This window comes from Centruroides vittatus, unplaced genomic scaffold (genome assembly GCF_030686945.1).
Source record: "Centruroides vittatus isolate TY-2023 unplaced genomic scaffold, ASM3068694v2 contig_620, whole genome shotgun sequence".
NCBI classification, from domain to species: domain Eukaryota; kingdom Metazoa; phylum Arthropoda; class Arachnida; order Scorpiones; family Buthidae; genus Centruroides; species Centruroides vittatus.
Window position 1 is genome coordinate 3,410,690 of NW_027122381.1, and position 24,851 is coordinate 3,435,540.

Here is a 24,851-nt window from a genome sequence, read left to right on the forward strand (position 1 = left end):
CCTCATAATCTAGAAAATAAAGGTGCGAGCAGCTTCATTCCGACCACACGCTGATGCAGCATTACTTAACTAGTTAATGAATTGCTGGTGTATTTGAAAGTTTGATTTGAATTATCTATTCTTTTGTGAGGGGCTAGCCGGGGGTAGAGTCGGAAAATATTCTTTATCACTTATTTGGCATCTAGTTGGTTAAACTAGCCCTCTGTTGTCCAAAAGTTTTATATGAGTGAAAAATAAAAATGCGGAGATTGGTGATCACGTAATTGCCCTTCTCCTAATGTCAGGTTCCCGACACCAGCTAGGGTAAATAAAATACGCGCCCTAACTTGTGCTTACTTCTATTAATAGATTCTCTGACATCCAAGTGAAATGTCCATACAAATCATAGGAACCCTCCTATTAGTGGTAAATCTACTGAGCTCAATTAATGAGATCATGTTAAAACAATAACAATAAAATTTAATGAAATCAAATGAAATAAAAATTACAATAAAAATACAAATGATATGAGAATACAGATTAATGGAATTACAAATGATATATTTGAGGCCTATCTTTGTGGAGATACTAAACTATCTATCTTATATACTAAAACCTATCCCGCGGAGAGAGAGTTTACAAATCATAAGTATATACTACCTTAATAACACTTTTCTTCGATTTGTTTATGTTTATTCAATGTGAGGAGAATCTTCTATTCGAACCTGTATGGCCTATGACACTTTTCTTATGGTGCTTCTATGGCTAAGTCTCGAACTAGACGAGTATGGCCAATTCGGGCCTTCATTTTGCCGAACTGCATATGGTAGTTTCGTTGGAGAGCTATGACGACTACTGAGGTGCCTAACTTGTATGGCAAATTCAGGTCCTATCGAACTCTGACAAACTGCTCCGAGTTTGGCATGTGTTCTCTGTTTATACCTTCTGATTTTTCCAGATCTCTTCCAATGCAGATCCAGCTTAAGGATCATCTGACTGGGTGTGGTTGATGGGTTTTTCAGATTTAGTCACCCTTTTAGTCATGGGAGATAAAGATCTCTCTCAGGAATTGGCTGTCAACAAAGGAAACATTTGTTCCTTGTTCTCTTTGATTTTTAACTTGATAAAAAATTATTGATTTTATTATATTAAGTTTTTAACAAATTGCTATTAATTTTCTAAAATATTTTCTCTAAAATTCCAAACTCTCACACTTTGTTCTCCAAGAAAGTCTTTGTCATGGCGTGTCTTTGGCTTTCTGTGCCTAATTATTTATGATGTGCTTTGAATTTTGTCTTATTATACTTCCATCCTCTCTTTATTTTGTAAGAGTGATGAAATAGAGCTTTCTTGATGATTTTTCTTTCCCCATTTGCTGCCTGTGTGACCATCTATGACCTACATTTATCCAAAATACTAATGCTGTTTTAAATTTGATCTGTAAAATTATTGAACTGTGATTAGGATAAGTTAATAAATAAACACAAAATAATTTGTCTGGAGGTTGGCAGTTAAGTCACCATCTTGTGATAATTTCAATAATTATAATAAATTAATTGTTCGTTTAGAATTTTTGGTAGAAAAGAATTGGTCCGGAGTGTGGCTCAAACCTGACAGTTACCGTACTCTTATCTCTGTCCAATCTTCACATCCAGAACTATTAATTTAGGTATCCCTGTACAGGTCACTCACAGCACTGACTGAGGACAACTTTAAGCACTCAAGGCCCTTAATTTTTAATATGGATGGCAGGTTTTAATTATAATTATTAAAAGTGTCAGGAGATAGAGGTTTACCTGCTTACTGCTAAACAAATTACTTTGTATCTAATTATTAATCTAGCCTAAACATAGCCTGATAATTCAGCAGATTCTAAGCAATATACAGGGTGGGCCAACGAAAACGAAATGGCAGAGTGTTCGTGTTCATCCAAGCAAATTGCTCGGACAGGTCGATTTTATTCTCGAGGGGACATCTTTTGCAATAAAGTTTTTACGATTCTGAATACAACAGACAACAAAAAATTTTAAAAACTTATTTTTGTATTAACTAAACAAACATTTATTTCGAAAAAAATGTTTGTTTAGTTAATATTCAGATTCGCAAAAACTTTATTGTATAAGATGTCCCCTCGAGAATGAAATCGACCTGTCCAAGCGATTTGCTTGGACAAACACAAACATTCTGCCGTTTCGTTTTCGTTGGCCCACACTGTATATGTAATTCTATTATAAAATTTAGCAGTTTATTCTGAATGTAAGTGCTGTATACATTCTTTGTGTTTTCAAATTTATTTGTAAATTTCAAATTCAAAATGTTCTTCAATACATTTCAAAAGAGAACATTTGTTCATATACACCTGATGCAGAAATATTAGATCGAAAACATTTGTCTGAGTATAAATTACATTAAAACCTTATGCTTTTGAAATTTTTAGGTATTTTTATGGTGTTTTGTTTATTGTTTATGTATCCATTTTTGGGAATAGTGGAATCATCAATTGACCAGTTCATTTGCTGTATACGTGAGTGGAATTGAAATGACAGATGAATATAATAAACTTTATCAGAATCAGATACATCAAACTTAGCATAATATCTGTTATTAATTTGTTGTCACTCCTCTGTAAGCCCAAACTATAAGGATATTTATGCTATGTATTGCAGTGCCCTCTGTAGGCAACCCAAATATGTATGTGTATATATGTAATATATATATTTATATATATATATATATATATATATATATATAATGTAGAGTACTTGTGCAATTCACATTCTTGTTCACATCCTTTTCAATAAAGCTGTGTTACTGTTATTCTGTGTCCATGTGAATCCATCTTCATCCTTTCATACCTAATTTCAACAATCATATATACCAATTCTGGCGATGTGGATGGGATAGAAAATAATGTATTTACTTCAATTTTATTTAAGTTTCAGCAAGAATACTAACATTCCCTTCTTTGACAAGATTAACACGTGGCTATGCTCAGCTAGACCTTTGAATTCCCAATTGTAAGTTACCAAATTGTCTTATTATTTTTCCCTTTATTCGTTCCTTGGAAAAATTTCAAAAATAGCAAATGCAATTAATGTTAATCCTTATAATGTAAATAGTGATTGGGATTAATATGCGGAACAGTTGGAAGAATTCTTTATAGCATCTAATATTACTGACGATAGGAAAATGGTGGCTACTCTTCTTAGTCAGATGGGACTGGTAGCTTATAAATTGTTAAGAAACCTTTGCCAACCTGATAAACCTTCCTCAAAGACATTTTCTGACTTAAAAAGTATAATGAGATCTCATAAAAATAAATCGGTTAGTATAATTTCCAAGAGAGCAAACTTTACTCGCCGGGTACAGAAAGAAGGAGAATCAATTAATGATTTTATAGTTGGGTTAAAATCTTTAAGCGAAAAGTGCAATTTTGGAGAGACACTTCCTACACGTTTAAGAGATCAATTTCTATCGAGCTTATATTATCTCGGGATTTGTTCAAATTTATTTGCTAAAAAAGAGTCGGAATTAGATCTTCAGAAAGTGATCAATTATGCTGTCGCTATGGGACAAGCTCTGACTGATGCAGGTTGTTTCGATAAATTACCATTTGAAAATGATTGTTTTTAAAATTTGTTCCACAAATCAGACAAAAAACTAGCACATATAAACTGGAACTATACTAACAAAATTCACACCTAAATGCTGATTCCAGCAATAAGAGTTGTTGGTTTTTGTAACATTCTTATAATAAAATATATTTTTAGGAATTACTACATTTCACTCATTTTAATATTTTATTTTATTGAAAAAGACTTATTTCGAAATTCCTAAATAATATATTAAAAATTTCATTTCAGGGGCAGATTTTAAGACAAATAAATGATGACTGCTGTCCTTCTTGCGTTTCTTCAGAAGGTAAAAACATTTGTTTTATCAACATTCATTGTACTTTAAAAATCTATACTTATAACATATTTTTATTTTATAACATTCATATAAAAATAAAATTTTAATTTTATTGCAAACTATTTATTTTTTAAATCAGTGATGAGCAACTTTTTCTGCCTGTGGCCACAAGTGATTTATGCTTCGACAGGCCACAAGCATTTTTTCTTACTTAGTAGCAGGCTTCTCTGTTAAAAATTTTTCTATTAGTTTTACATGGAAATTTAGACCCAATAGAACTCATTGGTCAGTAGATCCTATTGGATCCCTATTGATCCAATAGGATCTACTGGGTCTAAATTTCCATGCAAACCAATAGAATCTATTGGGTCTGAGTTGGTCTAAACTTGCACTTAAAATTTAGTTTTTATTGAGTATGAATTACAAACTTGAATTATCCATCTAATTCATTATTATTTTTAATAATGAACACTTCATTGAGATAATAGATTGTTTGTTTTTTTAATAAATAAAACTATAAATATGACTTTCACACAGGTATACCTTGCTTTAGTCCTTCTGTTTTGCCGTTACACCATCGGCAATCCTTAAAATTCACAAAGTTACGGAGACGACCTTTTCAGGCTACTGCCTCCACAAAAAATGTAAAAATATAAAATCAGGTAGAGCGTCCTCTGGTGTTCAGATTTAGCTCCCTTGGAAACGCTATCTAGACTCATAATAGACGTCATACACTACAATTCACACACTATACGTCACAGCTGTTTATGATTATTTGAAATTTACAAGACTGCAATGTTCGATTTATATAACGCTTTTTCTGTTGATTTTTTCCCGAAGAAGGCCGAAAACATTCGATCTGTAAGTTTTTTACGTTTATTTGCTGGAAAATTTGTGTTTAGGTGTGATTTGCGATTGTGTTATTTATATATGTTTATGTACAGACTACAGAAAATATATATATATATATATATATATATATATATATAATTTAATTTGAATGAATGATTTTCAAGATAAATTACAACATAAAAAACAAAGGATAAAATTTGAGTAAATGTGAAAATAGTTTCACTATACAAGGTAAATATTCATTTCACCATTTTGCAGCAGACTGTGGGTGCATTTACTTCTTACTTCTGAGCTAATTTTACTGTCAGCATGCTCAGCCTGTATACTTTTGTCCAAGTGCCATGCTCATTGGCATTTACTTTAGAGCTATGTGACATTATGTTTATTGAAATTGGTAAGCTTGGAGTGCTAGCTAGTTCGTTGTCGAGCTTTGCGCTAATTCAATATGGCTGCTTCCGTGAAAAAATTACTTTCTGTACAAAGTACAGAAAGTAATGAAAATGGAAGCAGTTTTGGAAAAATAAATGGCAGAAAGTTGTTTTACTGGTAAATTTCAATTATTTGTCATGTAAAATGTTTACAATGATCTTTTTTCATTGTAAGGTAGATGACTTTTTTCATAAACAGAGTTAATGTGAAAAAAATTAAGTTTGATTCATTGTTTATGATTAAAAGTGAAGTTTATGTTCAGAGCATTAAATAAATTGTATATGAACAATATGGTTTTAAACGATAAAAATGCACAGTACAATTTTTTTTTTTTCCACCACAACCGCCCAACTCTGTGGTTACTGGACCTAAAATTCTTGTAATGCGGAAAGGACCCAAATATGTAGGGGAAAATTTTCTGAACTTCCTACTCTAGTGCTTGTGTAAAGCCACACTCTCTTACCAACACTAAAGCCACGTCCTTTCTTTTTTGTATTGCACCACTCCCTGTTCTTTAAGTTGTTTCGCCTGCTCTGTGAATAAGCTAAGTTATGGACAGTGTTCAGTTTTTCTAACAACTTCCTTCGATAATCAGGCAAATTATGGTGGGCTGGTATGCCCGTTGGAAAAACCTGTGGTAACCTGTGATCGAAACCGAAAAGGAGGAAGGGCAGGGGATTTGCCAGTGAATGTATGAGTGGCTTTATTATAGGCGAACACTGCCTGAGCAAGATGCTCATCCCACTTTCTGTTATTTCCTCTGGAGATCGAAGCTATAATACTACATATAGACTTATTAAACCACTTGCACACAGAGTTCACACATGGATGGTATGCAGTAGTGACTTCGTGTTTGATGCGGAGTATGTCACGTAATTCCTGAAACGTGGAAGATGTGAAATTAGCCCCTCGATCATAGATAATAGTCAGGGTTGCCAGATTGGCTTTTTTGATGCCAAATTTGCGAAATTTGGCTTTTTTTCAGTCTGATTGGCGTCAAAAATTTTGTTTGGCTTTTTGGCTTTTTTTTGGCTTTTTTCGAATAACATCATGATAATTTTATTTTTTAACAAATCTGATTTTATTTTTTCCAGTAGGCATTCTAAGTTTTTATATTATAAATTCTAAGTTGTATATTATTAAAAGAATTGATCTTGGATCAGACTAATTATCTCTGTTTCCATTTGCAACTCCAATAGTTCAAGAATTTGGAAGGTTAAATGGTTTTTTTTAACAAAATAAAGCAGACCCTTATCACTTGCATGAAAGTTTATTTTTCACTACAAAACTTTAAAAAGTAGACTTTATGATGGTAATTATAAGAAAAGTATTTCTAAAGTTGATTTTGGAATGAATTTTTTTGAATGAATGAGATAAATACCTGCAAGTAAATAATGATGAAAAAGTCAAGCAACAATTTCTAACTATCAAAGAAAGGTGTTTTCACACGTTAGAAGAGGCTTTAAATCAAGTTCAACAACGGCTTCCGTTGGCAATGAATTGATTTCAAGATCTAGCACAATTAAGCCCAAATATAATTTTAAACCAAGCTTTATGACCAAAGTTTTCTGAATTGTTATTTTTGAATTTAGCACAAGACAATCTTAATATGATTGAAGAGCAATACAGGAAATTACCTTTTGTCAATTGGATAGATGAAGATGAATTTAAGAAATGTGGAATACCCAATGAAAGTGAGCTTTTTTACCAAAAAATATTACAAAATCCCCAATTCAAAGAACTTGCTACTTTTGCCCTCAATTGCCTAATACAGGTATACCTCGAGTTACGTCATTCTCAATTATACGTCGTTTGTCAAAAAAGTATATGGAAAAATAAAAATCAAGTTTAAGTCATTTTATTCGACTTTACACCCGTCCGCCACAAATATTGAAGTCGTAATATCACTAGAAAAGCGTTAAAAGCACATGAAATTGTGTTAAAATATGTACATTTACAGTAAATGTTAATATAATCATCATAAATCCTAGAGAACGAAACGTGAAAATATCTGTGTTTCTGTGTTGTCGTCTTATTTAGCGGTCTTTAAGTGCTCATTATTGGCGTTTTCCACTGTAGTTACATAACTACACAAGTAAATTCGACTTACGTCGCCTCTCCTGGAACCAATTACCGATGTAAGGTGAGGTATACCTGTAACACCCATTAGCAATGCTACGGTAGAGAGGGTGTTTTCACTTTTAACTCATTTTAAGAATAACGCAAGGAATAAAATGCAACTTTCTCTTCTAGATGCAATTATTAGGATTAGGTCACAACTTTTGTCCTCAAATATGTTGCAAAGAATTTGTCCCTTCACATAAAATGTTAGAGTATTTTACTTCTGAGAAACTGTATTCCTCTGATTCAATTTCTTCCCTTAATCATGAAGATATGCTTTTTGGAAAAGAAGCATTAACATAATAAAATAGCATTCAAGTATAATTAAAGTATAATGTATATAAAATATATAATAAATTTTGGCTTTTTTCTGGCTTTTTTTTTATCTTAGTTGGCTCTTTATAAAAATTTAAATCTGGCTACCCTGATCATAGTCTCGGGGCAACTGTAAATGCATATCATGTGCTGGAATATGGCGTCAGCTACATTCCTTGCAGCTTGGTCCTTAATAGGAACTGTTTCAGAATACCTTGTGAAAATGTCAATGATAGATAGTATGTACGAATTTCCGCTAGGAGTAACCTTGAGGGGGCCAACGATATCTATAGCTACCTTCTGAAATGGAAAGCCAGCTAACTCTCTTTCTTGGAACAGCTTTTTTCCTTTGTGTAAATTAAATCTCTGACATGTCCTACAACTCTTCACTACTGATTGGACCATCGATTGTAGACCTCTTATGTAGTAATGCCTGTCAATGGTACTACAAGTCTTTTCTATGCCTAAGTGTCCCCCAAGGCCGGACTCATGGAATGCTTAACAACCTTATTGCCCATTTTCTGACGTACACATATCTGCTTCCAATTATACAATCCACACCTTCCTGGTTTAATGTGGACTAATACATCTCTTTCCAATTGAAATTCTGGCTGGACACCCTTTCTGGCAAGACCCTGATGCACATTCCTTTGAGCCTTCACAAGACCTAGTTTCATTTTTTTTTTAAATAGTCTCACATTTGTGATTCCACTACTCTATGGTGGATACTGGGACTATGTACAGTACATCCAAACACTGGTTGACCAAGTCAGGTCTCTTCCTGCAGCATATTGGACATGACAGAAGGTCAGCCACTGGATTGTATTTATCCCTAACATGAGCTATCATAGCATCATAGTTCGTTAATTCTAAGGCCCATCTCATTAATCTGTCATTATGATTATTCATATTTCTCAAGTAAGATAAGAGCTTATGATCTGAGTACACAGGGACTTTGTGACCTAGAACTATTGATTTGAAGTGTCGGAGAAAAAGAATAATCGCAAGGCACTCCTACTCGATTGTTGAATATCTCAATTTCGGCCCCTTAAACTTTCTGCTATAATATCCAAGTGGGACCACACCCTCATCTCATTGCTGTCCCAAAATGGCACCTAGCCAACTATCAGAAACATCGGTATATAGCACAGATGGAGAAGAAAAGACTGGGTGTGCTAGCAGGGGGGTTTGATAAAACTTTCTTGAACTTTATAAACTTGGACTGACAATTACTGTCCTACACAAAAGATTTCATTTTTTTGTTAGTTCACTCATGGGTAGTGCCATCTTGGAAAAATTGGGGATGAAATTACGAAAAAACCGACCATTCTGAGGAAACTGCGAACTTCTTTGACATTGCGACGGGTTTTACATTCCTTAATTTCTTTGATGTTGCCTGGGTCAGGGTATATCTCATCGTTACTAATATGACCTAAATATTTGATTTCTCTAACACAAAATTTGCTTTTGGTAGGGTGGAGCTTCAAATTTGCCTTATGTAAGATCCCTACCACTTGGTCAAGAAGTTTTAAATGCTCCTCCATAGAAGGAGAGAAAAAGATGATATCGTCCTGAAATACATAACACTTGTTTCTGATGAAAGGGAGCGAGGAGACGTGACATACAATATTGGAAGAACCGATTGCTGTTCTTCTCCCCATGTGGGATATGCGTTAGTTGATATTTTGACCAACAGGTAGTGAAGGCAAATATATGCCTAACCTTGGGGTCAAGCGAGATTTGGAAGTAACCAGATTTGAGGTCTATTACGGAAAAATATTTGTTACCATGGAAGGTTGTAAGTATCTCGCCCACCCTACTTAGCAGAAACACCTGTGGTTTCGTTATCTCGTTAATCTTACGCAGGTCCAAAGTCATCCTGAGTTCTCTCAAGGTTTTCTTTACAATACAGATGGGGGAATTCCATTCTGAATAGCTTTCCTCTATGATGCCTGCCTTAAGATATGCATTAGTCAATTTTTTTAACTCTGTAAGGTAGCAATTCGGAATACAGTATTGACGAGTATTAATTACCCAGTTAGTGTGTGTTTCAGGGCTATGCATAAAAAAAATTGATGCCTTTCAAATCCTTGACTCCCTCCAAAAACAAACTGTGGTACTTTATTGAGGATGTGAGTCACCGGATTTTCATCATTAGCTCTTGGAGTTCCTGGGGTTATGGCAGTGTCTACAGGGGTACTACTTAAGCAATCAAAATACATGATCAATGGACGAGTATGGTGATTTAATGTTCTAGCTCTACGTTTAATGAATGCACATCCATCTACTATCAAAGACTGGATTGAGTTGATGATATCCATTCCGAAGATCCCTTCGTATTCTGGCCTATCCGAGAATTCCATGTAACAAAGGGAAGTGGGTATCACCTCATCCTTGTAGCTTATGGACCCCTTTAGGACTTCCTTACATGTGGAGATAGTGTTGTTGATACCTCTGATATGGGTGATTTCACCCTTTTTTGCAACCTGGAAAAGCTTAGCCACTTTTGCATTTCGAGTCAACACATTGTCTACTAAAGGGCTTTCTGCACTTGTGTCAATTAAGAACTTAATATCCATCCCTATTACTCTGTCCCTTATTAATGGGAGCCCCCTTTCCAAAGGTAAAAATTCGGTCAGTTTAAAGGTAAGGATGGGAACTTGACGCTGACCCTGATTAAGTTCCCATGCTAGTTTAAACCCTGGCTATTTCTTTTGGGGCATTTCCAAGCCAAGCGGTTTGGGCTATTGCAAATGAAACAAAGTCTGCCGTTAATATTAAATGACCTAGTAATCTGGGCTGAGTTTCCGGCCGTCTGGGAAACTATTTTGAAAAGGGTCTTTAATCCTTTTTCTAAATTAACTAAACGATCCTCATCCTTCAGAGTAGTATTAGGAATTACTTCCAGACTTGTACATTCCGCACCCACTTTTCTCTGAGTTATAACTAGGGAATTTGATCCCGATCGTTATTTCTAATCTTGGGATTTCGGGATTATACTTAGTTGATCCTGGGATTATTTTGGGATTATTTATTCTGAATTATTTAGTAGCGTTTGCACCAACAAACGCTACTAAAATCTGCTGGCAAAACAAGATGGCTGACACATTGACAGGTAAAACGCACTGAGCAATAGGTGGGAAGATCTCACCCCACATTCTTAAGTCTACAGTTACATAACATACCTGACACGTGTGACAGAGCTGTGGACTGTACATCAATGCTAGATGACATAAACGCACCTGACACATGTTGCAATTTTGTTTAATTGACTACAGAGTGTATTCGATCTTTAGAAGCTCTAAATTTTAATATAGATGAGTTTCGAGCATATTATTTATGTTCATTATTCAATTTGAATTGGATGCAACAACCAGAGGCTGGTGGGAGTGCTCACTTAAGGGTGATGATATTCCTCCATTGAATGACTTATTAGACTTTTTGAAGGGTCTTGTTAGAACTCTACAGCCAACCAAAAGTGCTCTCGACTGCACCAGAAAATTGATTGACACTTGCGAAAATGCAAAAATGAAGTATATTACCAGGTAACCCAGTGAGAACTGCTTGCTTATCATTTTAGTTCAAAATACAAGAAGTTTTATATTAAAATGATAGGCAAGCAATTCTGTTAAGAGCACTGGCATTGAACGTTTTGCTTCATGCAGTCTATTTTGCAACTATTTTAAAATAATGTCAATTTCAAAAAAAAATCTCGGGATCAGGAAAACTTAATCCTGAAAATTTTGGGACTAAAAAGTGGTCGGGATCCCGGGATCAAATCCTCTAGTTATAACAGACCATTCTGAGATCTTTAGGATTACTACATTCCCTTTCTAGCCCTTCCTCCCTTTCAGTGCATTCGAAAGCTTTCTCTAGGGTAGCAGGTTCCCTGCAATGCACGTGACTCCGGATACTTACGTCTAATCCCCTGATGAACCTCTTCTTGACAATCTCATCCTTGAATGTCACAATATTTGAATTACCACAGAGGATATGAGGGAAACGAATTAGTGGACAAGCTAGCTAAAAAAGCAATTACAAACTCCAACATTACTTACTCTAAACTCCCCATCGGTTTCATTAAAAACTACGTCATACAAGAAACCAACATCTTATGGCAGAGGGAGTGGAACGAATCCGCAACTGGTAGACAATGCTACAGATTCATCCCATCAATAGAAAAAAGACAACAGAAAAAATCATTCAAAACTACTTTCGAACTTACGCAATGCTTGACAGGCCACGGAGCCTTTAACACATACTTACATCGTTTTAAGAAGAAAAGTTACAACCATTGCAACATAGATATAAACTGCGAAGACTCAGTAGACCACTTCTTATTCGAATGCACAAAATATCAAGAACACAGAATGAACTTTGAGAGAGTTTGTCTTCAGGAGGGTCACAATTGACCACCCAAAACACAAGACTTGTTCGCCTGTGACAAACTACTAAAAGCCATGACAAAATTCATACGAGATAGTAAAGCACTAATACCACCAATTATAGAAAACCAAGATAATGATTACAACGACGACGAGAATCAAGATGACCACAACAACTAGGAACAAGAAGATCAAGACGACAATGATGAACAATAAAACACTCAACGAAAACGACTAAGACAACAATGCCAACCATGATTTGGACAAAATGAAAACATCACAACTATAACAACGCCTACAACAACAACACAAATGAACAAAACCACGAAAACCATGACAACTAAGAAAACGAAGATGATCAGATACAACAACCAAGTGAGCAGAGTAACGATGACGATGACGTTACTAACTGGACCTACTTGTGTAAATAATGTACATAGTGTAAATTGTAATGTGATTGTTGGCAAACCAGTTACTAACATAGTCAATTAACTATGTTATTTATGTAATTTCTATTTGTAATTGATTCCAATATACTTTAATTGTTTTCTTTTAATAAAAGCGAGGCAGACACCCATGGGGTCCCTTGGGCTTAAGGTTGCTTATTTCACACTTTCCTTTCCTCCTTTATTTCCTCTTCCTCTAATTCTACTTTCTATTACTTCTTCCTTCCTTATCACACAGGGCAAAGTCTGTTGCTTACACAGACAGCCTTTCTTATCTTTAAATATAAATAAATAAATAAATTACTTCGGATTGCCTTAGACATTATGGTCTTAGTCCTATTGATGTACTCACTGACCAACTCCTTTTTGCCTCGTCTCAAATTTAATAACTGATCAAGTAAGCCCTTTCTTTTTCCTTCATGCTTCTTGAAACATTTAATTAAATCTTCTTCAATTTCCCTAAACGTTGGTGGGGGTGTTTGCTCCAATAAACAAAAGAAAGTGTTTAATGGTTCGCCCTTTAGTTTAACTTGTAACGCAACCACCGTAACTTTGTCCCCTCAATGGGCTAACTTAGCCGCATTATCGTTGGTTCTAAATAATTGATTTATATTTATCATATCATTAGGCGACTTTGAGAAGGTGGGGATCATCCCTAAGAAACCAGTAACCACGAGTGGGGGGATTCTCTCTGTGGGCCTTCCGCCATTAAACTCATACTGGGAGTACCTTTGATCTCCATATAATTTACAACGGTGGCTGATATTCAGCACAGCTATACAGAGAATTGGATCAACAAGGAGGGAATCCTGTTGTGGATGCCAGTGTAAGAAGTGAAACATGATAAGAATACACAAACACATGAATTCGATTTAAAACAAATTTAATCACGCTATAAACAATTGTGGCCGTCGGCCATAATAATATACTTATATTTGTTAATTTTAGTTAGTCTTAGTCTTTCCTTTGTTTCTTTGTCTTCTCTTTTCCTAAACTTTCAAAGACCGTTATTGCCTTGGGGTGGAATTAGTGGTTCTAAGAATCGGAACACGGAACAGTAGAAGGTGTGGCCGGGTGGATAGCGCCCGAATATAGAGCACTTTTGGACGAGACATGGAGGAGATCGGACGTGTGAGGAGCTCGAAAAGAAGTTGATCGAGAGAGAAGAAGTTCGAGGCCGTCCAGACAGGGACCGAATAAGAGAACTTAAGTCTCGAATAACGATATAGAGGAGAGAATCCAAAAGACGGAAGTCGATAACAGAACCAAGACCACCCCAAAGTGCGTATCGTCCTGAAAATAGTAAAATCCCGGGTGAAGAAACTTTTCAATTCTCATTTCTTCCCACTTTCCTATCTCCCTCATTTTTTCCTTTAGTATTAAGTTAGATTTAAGTTAGAATTAAGTTAGGTTAGTTACGCGTTTTCTCCAAAATTTTATTGTCACGCGATCGGGGAACGGTCACTTTGTGCCTTGTGTAGACTCTGCAAGCACGTGGTTTGCGGGTATGAAAGGAAGTGGAAATGAATAGTCAGTAGAAGTGTATAGATAAACAAACAAAGGTTTATTAATTACACACACAAAAAAAAGGAGGGATTGATCGCCTGATTTAAACAGGCAAACAGCGTTCTTAACAAAATTAAGGATGACAATAACACTATGATTACAACAGTAATTAATCGCGAGACTAAAACTAATACGCGATTAAACCTTAAAAAACTATACAAACATTTACAAGATGGTAGGTACCGTCGCCGTATTTCGTGGGACACGTTGTTACGAAATTAGATTCTTCTCGCTGGTTTTTGTTTTTTTTTCTTCCTGATCGGCTGCTCTGCTTCGAATCCTTTCTCTCGTCTCTTCACCGCTCCAGATCCCCGGTCCACGAAAGAGAAAAATAAAAAATGCCTCGACACGTGGAAGTCACCCGTTTATATCTCCCACCATCCGGGAGCTTTTTCTTTTCCTCCCACGTGATCCTCCAAATAGCCAATCAAACACCACCGCACAGCAATGATGACAACAGACGGTACCGTACACAACAAAATGGCTGTGCCTCACATCTAAAACCCGATACAACAACATATACGCGACGCGACATAAACGGAAAAACAAACATATAAATAGAACAATCGAACAAAAAAAAATACATAAATATATACATATAGTTAATAGCGGCGAAGCGCTACACTTGTTTGGTACCAGGAGTTTTGTGAAAGCCGCGCCGAATCTAAAGATTTTATGTAGCCAGTTGGGATTCCTGATAGAACTTATTTGTACAAAGTAAAATAAAGGGACTTTGAATATCTGTATAATTGTTGTAGTGTCCTTCTGTACTTTCATTCACGGACCGTACGGTACCACTTGTATGTACACCACACAATTATATACAGAAAGTTCTTTTGGATTCCCTCAATCTCTCACAATGCCAAGTTCTCTCACTGCCTGATGGCAACAATAAACCAAGTAGCTTGCTTTCGTGGTAACTACTTGAATCAAAACTCGCACGATCCTTAACTAAATCAATCCTAAAGATAGAAAAATATAGAGATAGGGAAATGAGAAGAATGAATAAGATAGTGGGTACCCAATTTCTTGATGAAACTCTGATGCCGGCTTGTGCCATTTTCCAAGTAGCTCTTGGTTCTTCTTTCATCTGTTGAATATCTTTTACAATAGCTTTATTGGTCTCTCCGATTCTATCGTCCGGATCTTCACTTCACAGTTCCCTATTCAGCTCTCGTTGAATTCCATCTCACGAACTTACTGATCTACATCTGTGCCTCTTTGTGTCCGGCAAAAGAATTATCATTCAAGACTCCCTTTTCTACTCGTTATCTTCCTCGAAGTGCATTGTCTCACCCAACCCCTTAATGGGGAGAAAGGGGAGAGCCCCTATTCCCAGAAGTCAGAACAATAAACAAAGGAAGTTAGAAGGAAGGATTAAGGAGAGAGAATTATTAAAACTATTAAATCTAGAATACTAAAATCTACAAAATTATATGGTGTATAGCCACAGTATACTTGAATGAATTTTCACTTACAATTTCTTGAGAAATTTTTTTTGTATATGTATCATTTGAATACCATTTTTTCATTACAAACTAAATTTATATGATGACAGATTAATACTTCTTTCTATTGAAATAAGTTGCTGCTGCATCAGTTGATATCATATGCTTTTCATCAATAGAGCTTCTAATTCCAGGAAGATAAGATTTGGTATAGTAAATTTCATTATTCTTACATCATCCTTCTCTGTGATGGCTAGAGAGTATTTTTTCATTTTCATTTAACACTAACTTGTAAGAGAGAATTAGCAACCTGTATTTAAAATATTCCACACAGTCTGTCTGGACATATTAAAATGATTGCCAATACCCTTGGAGAAAAGAAAGAAAAAGAAATGTTTTGTATTTAATATAAATTATTTGTTAATTTTGAACTCAGTTTAGTTTCACAATAAAAGAACAATGTCACATCCATTCACTGGGTAAAACAATTTCATTAAATATGTATTACATGTATAATCTGCTATTCTCTTATATACTGCATCTAATTTTATATATTACTTTGTACAAACAAACCTGAATAATTCTTGATTTGCCAATGTCCATAGGCAGCATAAAAGCTGCTTTTGAGGAGACACAGGTCGTCTTCCAGAGGAAGTAACTTTTTTTTGTCTGTATTTGGGCTTATTTTCTAAAGGAGACTTTCAAAAGATTCTCTTGTAAGTCTACGGTTGTTTGTTTAAAATTGATTGGCTTATAAAAGAGTAGTCTCATCAATAAAAGTTTCTATTTTTTTATTTGACCGTGTTTTTCTTTTTTCTTTCATTTTTTCTAGAATTATATCCACAATAAGATCATCCTAGGCCGATTCGGAATCAAGTAGTTCTATCTGTAATGTAACACTTAAAATAGCAGCTTTAACAATATTATTTGCAGGAAACCGGCATATTTCTTGTTAGCATTTGCATTTACTTCCGAACTGGACATGTAAGCACGAATACACATACTAATTATGTCACTTCCGGTGTTTAGGAGTAGCACTATTGGCTCAGAAGTAAATGCACCCTACAAGTAGGAAGGTTTTTTTTTCTTTTTTATCTATTGCTGTTTTGTATGATTACAAGCAATTATGACAGACAAATCAAGAACATGTTTGAGTTACTTTCATTGGTTTTAAATATTGCGCTAGATTACCAATCAAAATTTTTACTAATTTCTATTGGTTTTTACTTACCAGTAGAAACCAATACAATCAGGGCCGGTTCTAGGGTTTTCAGCGCCCCAGGCAAAACAAAATTTGGCGCCCTTTCATACAAGAATATACAAATTTACTGCAAATTAAAAAAAAGTAAAAAAGGCAAAAAATCAAAATTACACAATAAAGAACTGTATAAAAAATTTATTTATTTAAAGCACGGCAAGTGTTGTTAATGCTAAGTTTACAGAAAGACAGTTATTTAACCATTAAGGCGTATGACAGGCGCCAGTATTACTTTGACTATTCATAATTTTGTTGATACAGTAGAGCGTCGATAAGTGGAATGTCGGTAAGTGGAATGGCCGGAAAGTGGAACGATTTTCAGTCGGACTGTGTCGTGCCGAATCGAATGTTTTTGATACTAAATTTACTTCTAAAGTATAATTTTCATGTTTTTTATATTCTTTAATATATTTATTTTGTTTGTACAAAATGCAGAAATAATTTTTAATGATACGATAGCCTCGATGATTATTATAAAAATTTTCGTTAGGCTTAAAATCGACAAAAATTCAACACGAAGCGACACGCAACGGAGAAAAATTCAACAGGAAGCGATACGCAACGGAGAAAAATTAGAACATCGGACAGGTTAATGTATTTTTTCATACAAAGTCGGAAACTGGAACAAATCATTAACTGGAAAGACCCCAGTCCCCAATTGGTTCTACTTATCGACGCTCTACTGTATTTGTAATTTATAAATTTGATCTCGTCCATTTTTTGAGTAGATTGTTGTGATACGTGATACTGATTACGAATTATCTTTTCAAAATAAATAAAAATAAACTTTTTAGAGATTAAAAAGCATTTGTCCGCATCAATGTTGTGTGATAAAAGCCATAAAAATTCTTAGGTTTCATTATTTTAATTAGTAAATGTTTGTTTTTGTCTATTAATTTTTTTTTTGAGTTATTATGAATTCTGACTATACAAATAGTTTTCTTTGAATAATTGTAATATTATTTATATCTGTTGACAATAATAAAATAATTAGCGGTGTGACCTTTATTTGGTATTATTAAAGAAAAAACAATTTATTGCTTGCTAAAAAAATCGATGTCTCATGAAAAATGAACAATTTTAATTTATAAAATCTAAAAAAATAATGAATGTAAAAAAAAATTTTATTTTTATATCGGCGCCCCTCAAAATTTGGCCGGGCAGTCGCCCGGCTTGCCCGCCCGTTCATCTGGTGCTGAATACAATACCAATAGAATCTCTTATTGGTTTCTATTTTTTTTTTTTTTTTTTAAACAGGCCTAAAGCCTGTTAATACTGACACACTCCATAACCACCCAACACATTATATATCATTAGCATATATTATTTTATTGTATCTAAACTATCAATATATAGTTTGAATCCTTTATATATCAAAAGCAGAGAATAAGACTACTAACAGCAACAAATAATTTATTTTCCAATGTAATTTCCTTTTAGTGTTGTAATACATTTTTACCAATGATATTCTAACATTTCAATTTCAATTAATTCAATTCTACAAGAAAGGTTGTCTGATCTCTGAAAACCATTTGTTAACAATATATATTGTATATATCACATCTTTATCACTTTCCATCTACACTTAAAAATTCTTTTCCATGAAGATATTCTTTGAATTTGGGAAAAAGCCTGAAATCAGTAGGGAGTAGAACTGGTGAATAAAGCAGGTGTCCAACCAATTTGTCTTTATGAATTCTTACTTCATTTATCATTAGCTAGTGTGAGGAACCGGGACAAAGGATTATTACTTTTACCACTTATTCGGGGAGCGGTTTGGCAAAAACCACTCACTTTGTCACTGGATGGCAAATTTAATGTAGAAGGAAAATTGTAAGATTTTGTTTCTGTCAGGATTCCCAACAGCAGTTAGGATTAATTTATTTTAATATCACGTCCTAACTCACAATTCAATTCATTAACAGCATCTTTTAAAAAGGAGGGCTTTATAACGAGTAAGGAGAGTCGAAGGTAAGTTGATAGAGTGACTGTTACGTGTCAATCAAGGAACAACCAAATTAAAAACAAAAATAACAAAAGTTTAACAAAATAGAAGAAATTACAAATAAAAATAGTAATAATATAGTTTTAATGATTAGTTATGTTGTTGCGAAAAGTTCACCAAGTTCAGCGTTACATCCACATTTACTTGTCGCAAGTACTTTCGACGAACCTTACTGTTGTCGTCTTCAGGCGAGTGCATAAATTTGCCGAAAAACTTTAAAAAGGAACAAATCCGTGCAGAATAGAACGCATATAGCTTTACCAAAGCCGTTACGAACGTAAATCAAAAATTCAAAAAACGTTCGAAAGCCGATCGAGCATCTAGCTCCGCGACTAGCAAGGCCACGCATGCGCAGACCCGCGCTTACGCTAATCGTATATTAGATAACGCTAAAGCGCGTTTAAACGCTTGAATAACGTGACCCAAATATTGGGCAGCTCAAGAGTGGGAGTGTTGCATGCTTCTAGCGTGGTGGTAAGGAGGGATTCCCAGATGAAAACTGTTTTTCTATCATTGCAGCACTTGAGCATATGCGCTTGCGACCATAGCGGATTGTAACCCTGTTCGAGAGCCTTTATTGCCAGCTCTGTGGTGTGCCTACCCCTCACCACATCGTCTTGGTGCTTGGCAAGGCGGCTGGCAAGCATTCTGGTGGTGGCCCTGATATATCGTGTGCTTATTCCCGTTGCTAGATTTTCCAGTGGGACAGCATAGCCCCCCCGACTTCTCGAGCGTGGAGAGCTTGTCTCTGTCGTTACACAGAAGCTTGCGCAAGTTTGGAAGTGGAGCTAATGGCAGTACCAGGTTACGCTTCCTGAATATTCTGCAGATACGTATAGACAGGAGTCCGAGGTATGGCAACGATGCTTGAATCACCGAAACCTCCCTCTTGCTGCTTAGTGTGGTGCTTGGAAACAATGATTTCTTTAACCTACTGAGCACATGTGTAAATTTTGCACGTGAGAAGCCAGCCATGCGTACTGCCAAACTGATGTTATCTAACTCGATATTGGCCAGCTCCTGCGTAGAAGAAAGCAAAAATGCCCTTCTTATGAGGGAGGCAATAGCTGCGTTGACATATTGAGAAGGCTGAAAGGCTTCTGCTGGGATGATATACAAAGCTATGCTGGCCTTGTGGTGTACCGAGAATTGTAGACCTTCCGGAGACTTACGTATACGCAGGTCTAAGAACGTAATTGCAGCGTCGTTCTCTTTCTCCCAGGTAAAATTAATAGAAGGGTATACGCTTGAGAGATGTTGCTTAAAGGTAAGAAAGGCCTCCTCTGTGTCATCCCACGCTACTAAGATGTCGTCTACATAGCGCAGATACAAGCGCGGGTAGCGGATAGCAAGTGGGGAATCGAACGTCCTGCACTCTATCTCTCTCATGATGAGTTTCGCTAAGATGGCAAATAAAGGGAAATCCATGGGGACCCCTTGCTTTTGTAAATAAATTCTCTGGTTGAAACGGAAGTAGTTATGGTCAGTGACAAAAACGAGCGCATCTCGTAAATCAAGTACCTGCTGAATGCTGAAGCCGTTTTTTAGTAGGAGAGAGTTAGCCAGCATTACGGCCTCAAAGGTGGGTACAGAAGGGTATAAAGAAACAACATCTAGCTTGTAGAAGGTGTAGGCGTCGTGTGGTAGAGCTCCAATGCTTGACGCGATGGTGGACTTGGCGATAACAGAGGAGGGAGCGACGTGTGGGAAATCCGGAACTATGGCGCGCAGAAATTGTCACTGACCATAACTACTTCCGTTTCAACCAGAGAATTTATTTACAAAAGCAAGGGGTCCCCATGGGTTTCCCTTTATCTGCCATCTTAGCGAAACTCATCATGAGAGAGATAGAGTGCAGGACGTTCGATTCCCCACTTGCTATCCGCTACCCGTGCTTGTATCTGCGCTATGTAGATGACATCTTAGTAGCGTGGGATGACACAGAGGAGGCCTTTCTTACCTTTAAGCAACATCTCTCAAGCGTATACCCTTCTATTAATTTTACCTGGGAGAAAGAGAACGACGCTGCAATTACGTTCTTAGACCTGCGTATACGTAAGTCTCCGGAAGGTCTACAATTCTCGGTACACCACAAGGCCAGCATAGCTTTGTATATCATCCCAGCAGAAGCCTTTCAGCCTTCTCAATATGTCAACGCAGCTATTGCCTCCCTCATAAGAAGGGCATTTTTGCTTTCTTCTACGCAGGAGCTGGCCAATATCGAGTTAGATAACATCAGTTTGGCAGTACGCATGGCTGGCTTCTCACGTGCAAAATTTACACATGTGCTCAGTAGGTTAAAGAAATCATTGTTTCCAAGCACCACACTAAGCAGCAAGAGGGAGGTTTCGGTGATTCAAGCATCGTTGCCATACCTCGGACTCCTGTCTATACGTATCTGCAGAATATTCAGGAAGCGTAACCTGGTACTGCCATTAGCTCCACTTCCAAACTTGCGCAAGCTTCTGTGTAACGACAGAGACAAGCTCTCCACGCTCGAGAAGTCGGGGGGGCTATGCTGTCCCACTGGAAAATCTAGCAACGGGAATAAGCACACGATATATCAGGGCCACCACCAGAATGCTTGCCAGCCGCCTTGCCAAGCACCAAGACGATGTGGTGAGGGGTAGGCACACCACAGAGCTGGCAATAAAGGCTCTCGAACAGGGTTACAATCCGCTATGGTCGCAAGCGCATATGCTCAAGTGCTGCAATGATAGAAAAACAGTTTTCATCTGGGAATCCCTCCTTACCACCACGCTAGAAGCATGCAACACTCCCACTCTTGAGCTGCCCAATATTTGGGTCACGTTATTCAAGCGTTTAAACGCGCTTTAGCGTTATCTAATATACGATTAGCGTAAGCGTGGGTCTGCGCATGCGTGGCCTTGCTAGTCGCGGAGCTAGATGCTCGATCGGCTTTTGAACGTTTTTTGAATTTTTGATTTACGTTCGTAACGGCTTTGGTAAAGCTATATGCGTTCTATTCTGCACGGATTTGTTTCTTTTTAAAGTTTTTCGGCAAATTTATGCACTCGCCTGAAGACGACAACAGTAAGGTTTGTCGAAAGTACTTGCGACAAGCAAATGTGGATATAACGCTGAACTTGGTGAACTTTTCGCAACGTTTATACGGTGTTTGGCGTGAATATTGTTTACCAACATTTTAGGTTTGGCACGGAAAACCTTTTTATACTAAAATTCCCTTCCAGTGGGAATTAAGTATTTTGATCATTTGTCATGATGTCAAGATGGGTTGTATTTAGTCAGAGAATGTGATAAATTTTTAGAAAGGAAGTAAACTGGTGGGAAAGAGAACTGGATTTTCGTGTTTTTCCTTAATTTCCCTCAAAAGTTAAAAAATGTATAATTTAGTGATAAAATATTACATTGAGTTTTATAACTTTATAAAATAAATGAATCCTAAATTCAGAATCTCACACTAGTGTCAAAAGTCTGAAAATGAAAATTTTAAAGAGTTTGTATTGTAAGATACTTTTTAAGAGAAATTTTTTGGAAAGTTAGAATAAAAATATTAAATATTAATAAAATTTAGTACAAATTATAAATATAAATTTAATTTCACAGCTTTTCAAATTTTTGTAAGTGCTGAATAAGAATTTTGTTTGTATTCAGTTATTAATATTTATCTTATATTTGATATAAAAAGCCTTCAATTTATATTTTAACAGAACATTGTTCATTTGGTAATAAAACTTATTATAATGGAAATTTGTGGTATAACAATGACTGTGAATACTGTGCATGTAATAAAGGAAGTATTGAATGCAAAAAGGCTGTTTGTGAAATTTCAACTTGTTCTGAGGTATTTTATATTTAAAATTTTTAAAATGATGATTTAAATAAAAAAACTAACTTACATTTATTGTAAAAATTCTTTAAAAAAGTTTCAATCAAAGAAATATAATATAATTTCAGGGAAAAAAGTTAATTCATCAGAAAGGAAAATGCTGCCCTGAGTGTGTTACAGATTTTGATGTTTGTGTAATTGGAGACAAGTGGTATAAAGTAAAAAATATTTGAATTTTTCAAAGTAAAAACTATTACTGTAAAATATTTTTAACATACCAGTTTAAAATATTAGGACGGTGATACTTGGAGTTATGGTAAATGTGGTTTATGCTCTTGCAAGAAAGGAAGAATTTTGTGCTTTCACTATGACTGTACTAGATGTATCAATAACAATACTACTACAGTAATAAATTTTGAAGAATGTTGTCCCAACTGTCAAAAAGGTAAATTCTTTAATTTCGAAATATTTATTTTCAATATTAAATTTTTGATAACTATATTTAACTATAAAGAAATGTTATTACATATTTTATATTTATATATTTATTATTATTATTTATTTTTCATATTTGGGCAATTGGCAACTTTTGTTTAATAAACACACAATATGATGATAAACCTTATTGAAATGAACATTGAATTTTTTCTTATACATTATTTATTTTTATTAGAAATGGATAAATGTTACTTAGATCTTGCATATTTTAAATATTCAAATACGTCGAATACTTAGTGAACTTAATTAACCTATTTAGTTAAATAATAAATATTACATAAAATTAACTTGTTTTATTTATTGTTATATATTAATACATCAATAAAGCAAAATAAAAAACAAAAAGAAAACAATTTATATATTTTAAGAAATGAAACTTCACTTTTTATTTGACTTTGAATTTTAAAAGGTATTGTAAAATACCTTTTAGATGACTTCTTAGTACTGTTACCTTAATTACAATAGATTACGCAATGATTATTTTCATTTCACTAACTGCAAATTTTTACTTATGAAAAGAAGCATTTGAAAATATTTTGGGATCTAGTTTGTTCCTTTTTTGTGTGGCAAATTTAACCCTTCTCCCAACTGGCTCTACAAGTTTTAGTACTTCAGTTTGAAAACATGCAAGGCTAATATTAGTCACTGAAGGTCATTACACACACACTATATAACTTGTATGATAAAAATTGAATATTTTACAACTGGAAAAAATCCTTTTTACACATTTGTATAGTTTCTGATTATTTAGTTTTTGTTTGTGAATGTCAAACTAGTTTTTTTTTTTGTAACTAATTTTTATCGTCTCCTACTGTTTGTTTGTAATATTTTACTACACTTCCACAATAGATAAATGAATAAAAACAAATTATTAACTTTTTCGACGATCTGGCTTGAAGTAAAAGTTTGTCCTTTACATTTTGCTATATGATTTATATATATTGATATATTTAATTAGGAGCCATTCTTATTTATATCAAAAAGTTCATGGTTACGTTTTTCATGTCTATTTTATGTAACTTTACTTGTCTAAAATTAACTGAAACTTCAATAGTTATATACCAACAAAGAAGAGGCATACCAATGGGGAGCCCTGTAGCAGGAGATTTATGTGAAATAGTGTTTAGATTCCTTGAACAAAAAGTTCTTCCTGACCAGCTCCACATCATTATCTACAAGAGATACGTGGATGATATACTCATACTTTGGAAATGTAAACCAGGTATGTTGACATTTGTAGCCCAGTTTAATAGTAACTCCTATGGCTTAACTCTGGGTCTAGAACAGGAGAGCTACATCCAAGTCCATTTTCTCGACGTGAACATCATGATTAAAGGATCAGACATTTGCACAGAAGTATGTAGAAAACCGCAAGTAGATCAATTGTATATCCCGGCACGGTCGTGTGATCCAATGAGGTATAAGATAGTCGCACTTAATAGCTTGGTTAAAAGGGCGTACATCCACTCATCTACACTGCAAGCACTTACAAGTGAGATCAACATGATTAATACTATTGCTGAATGACATCAGTATAATAATCTGGTGGCAGCACTATACAAGAAAACTCTTCGGCCCCAAAGAGCGGAACAAACAGAAGTACAAAGGCGAGAAGATAGCTTGAATAAGGACAGACTAATGGTTACATACAATCTGTACTTAGAAAATCTATATAAAGAGATCGCCAAAAGAAAACAAGTCACCATTATATTTAGATGTCCCACTATTTTTAACATGTTGAGTAATGGGAAAGATGCTCCACAGCAGGGCAAATTGACTGGAGTGTACACAATCCCTATGAAAGATCATAGATGGGATAAAGAGTT

At 35.2% G+C, this 24,851-nt stretch overlaps 1 protein-coding gene across 4 annotated transcripts in view; it reads left to right on the forward strand.

Moving 5' to 3' along the window:
* Positions 1-24,851, forward strand: part of LOC136979441 (extracellular matrix organizing protein FRAS1-like) — a 522,959-nt gene that overhangs the window by 58,382 nt on the left and 439,726 nt on the right. For all 4 annotated transcript variants that reach the window (XM_067275439.1, XM_067275436.1, XM_067275435.1 and 1 more), the window contains exons 9-12: positions 3,843-3,900; positions 22,409-22,542; positions 22,656-22,745; positions 22,822-22,972. In XM_067275439.1, coding sequence (XP_067131540.1) covers positions 3,843-3,900; positions 22,409-22,542; positions 22,656-22,745; positions 22,822-22,972 — 433 coding nt within the window. The remainder of the gene's footprint in view (positions 1-3,842; positions 3,901-22,408; positions 22,543-22,655; positions 22,746-22,821; positions 22,973-24,851) is intronic.